The sequence below is a fragment of the Mus caroli genome, chromosome 7, assembly GCF_900094665.2.
Source record: "Mus caroli chromosome 7, CAROLI_EIJ_v1.1, whole genome shotgun sequence".
In the NCBI taxonomy this organism is placed as follows: Eukaryota; Metazoa; Chordata; class Mammalia; order Rodentia; family Muridae; genus Mus; species Mus caroli.
Window position 1 is genome coordinate 3,162,814 of NC_034576.1, and position 1,976 is coordinate 3,164,789.

At 44.3% G+C, this 1,976-nt stretch overlaps 1 protein-coding gene across 1 annotated transcript in view; it reads right to left on the reverse strand.

Annotated features, from left to right (window-relative positions):
- Positions 1-768: 768 nt before the first annotated feature.
- LOC110297650 (olfactory receptor 5) overlaps positions 769-1,976 on the reverse strand; it is a 6,707-nt gene continuing 5,499 nt past the window's right edge. Inside the window, exon 2 of the mRNA XM_021166539.1 lies at positions 769-1,707. Within this exon, the coding sequence (XP_021022198.1) occupies positions 769-1,707 (939 nt within the window). The remainder of the gene's footprint in view (positions 1,708-1,976) is intronic.

Genomic DNA, 1,976 nt, shown 5'->3' on the forward strand with positions numbered 1-1,976 from the left:
GCTTAAAGAATAAATAGAAGTCTTTTTTAGATTTTTAAAATGGTATTCACAGAGGTTGGAGAAACATATCAGCTGTTTAGAGCACTGACTGCCCCTCCACAGGCCCCATATTTGATTGTCAGTGCCCACATGTTGGCTCACAACTGTCTGTAACTTCAGTTCTAGAGGATTAGGTGCTACCTCTGGCCTCCGTCACTTACATCTGTATTCAGATACAGGAAAATACTCATGCACAAATGATAGCAATGATAACCTTAAAAAATTAAAAAGTATTTTCAGCTGCGTTAGACCAAAGATTTCCCCCAAAGCAGAATCAACCCATGTGTTCATTAACTGGTAAAGGGGGCCATCTCACAACATAATGCTATTTAGGTTCAAAGAGAAATAAATTTATGCAGCAATGTACACAGCTTTCAAAATATGTCAGTCACAATAGCCACATATGGCATGAACTCATTATTATAAAATCTCTAGAATTTATGGAACTACAGGAGCAGAGTATAGGCTGTAAGTTTCTTGGGGCTTGAAGTAGTGACTGGTGGATATTAGGAATGATATCTAATAGGCCTGAGTTTGCCTTGGGGGCAAAGAAAATGTTTTGGATTGAACCCTGGTGATGACTGCATAATTACATGGAAGCAAAGAAGAAAATACTGACTGCATTGTGTTTAAAATTATGAAATTTATGGTGTGCGAATTGTATTTTAATATAAAAATAGATATTGGTAACTTAAGATCCCTCCCCAGGACTCAGTCATTGGGTCAACTTCAGGACCAGTGCATGGTTCTGTGAAGAGCTACTTGGACCTCCTTGTTCCGCAGACAGTAGATAACTGGGTTGCACATGGGGGTGACCACTGTATAGATGACAGACAGCACCTTGTTGAGATCCATGGCTTCTATGCGTTTGGGGCGGGCATAGATGAAGATAGTGACTGAGTAGAAGATGCCCACCACGACCAGGTGGGAGGCACAGGTAGAGAAGGCCTTGTAGCGGGCAGTGGTAGAAGGCATGCGTAGAACTGCCCTGCCAATAGCCACATAGGAGGCCATAGTCGTGAGGAAGCAACCCCAAAGGATGACAATGGCTGAGATGAAGTCTACTAGCTCTGTGAGGGCCACATGGGTACATGACAGGTTGAGTAATGGGGAGACATCACAGAAAAAATGGTTGAGGACATTGGGGCCACAGTAGGACAGGGTGGCAATGCATGTTGTCTTGATCATAGAAACCAATAGCCCACCTAGCCATGAAGTCATAGCCAAGCCCAGGCAGACCTGGGGCCTCATGAGTACTGGGTAGTGTAGTGGGCGGCAGATGGCCACATAGCGATCATACGCCATGGATGCCAGAAGAATGCACTCTGTGCCCACAAGGACAATGAAGAAGAAGAGTTGGGTCATACAAGCTATGAAGGGAATATGGTAGAGTCCATTCCATAGCCCCATGAGTAGGGTGGGCATGGTGACTGACACATAGCACATCTCCAGGCAGCTGAGGTTGCCCAGGAAGAAGTACATGGGCTTGTGGAGCTCTCTGTGACTGCAGATGAGGTAGATGATGAGTGTGTTCTCCACAAGTGTCAGCAGGTAAAGAGTCAGGAAGACAGCAAAGAGGGCATCCCTTATGTCCAACCTAGTGGACAATCCCAGCAAGATGAACTGCTGAACCCTGGTCATGTTGGCCAACTCCAGGGACCTCTCCATCTGTAAAAAGACAAGCCAATTGTTATCATCTGTCCCTCAAAAGCATCGTAGTGAAAGTAATTAGAAGGAGGTTCACAGTGCTTTACACCTCTAGTGGTCATCTCCAGGGACCTCTCCATCTGTAGAGAGACAAAAAAAATCGTTGACGTTCTTTCCCTGGTGATACATGGTGAAAAAATTTTTTTGGAAAGATGTTCAGAGTCCTGGGAGATCTCCAACACATTTGTCAGTCTAACATCTGTTGGAGTTCTTTTTTTTTTTTTTTTTTT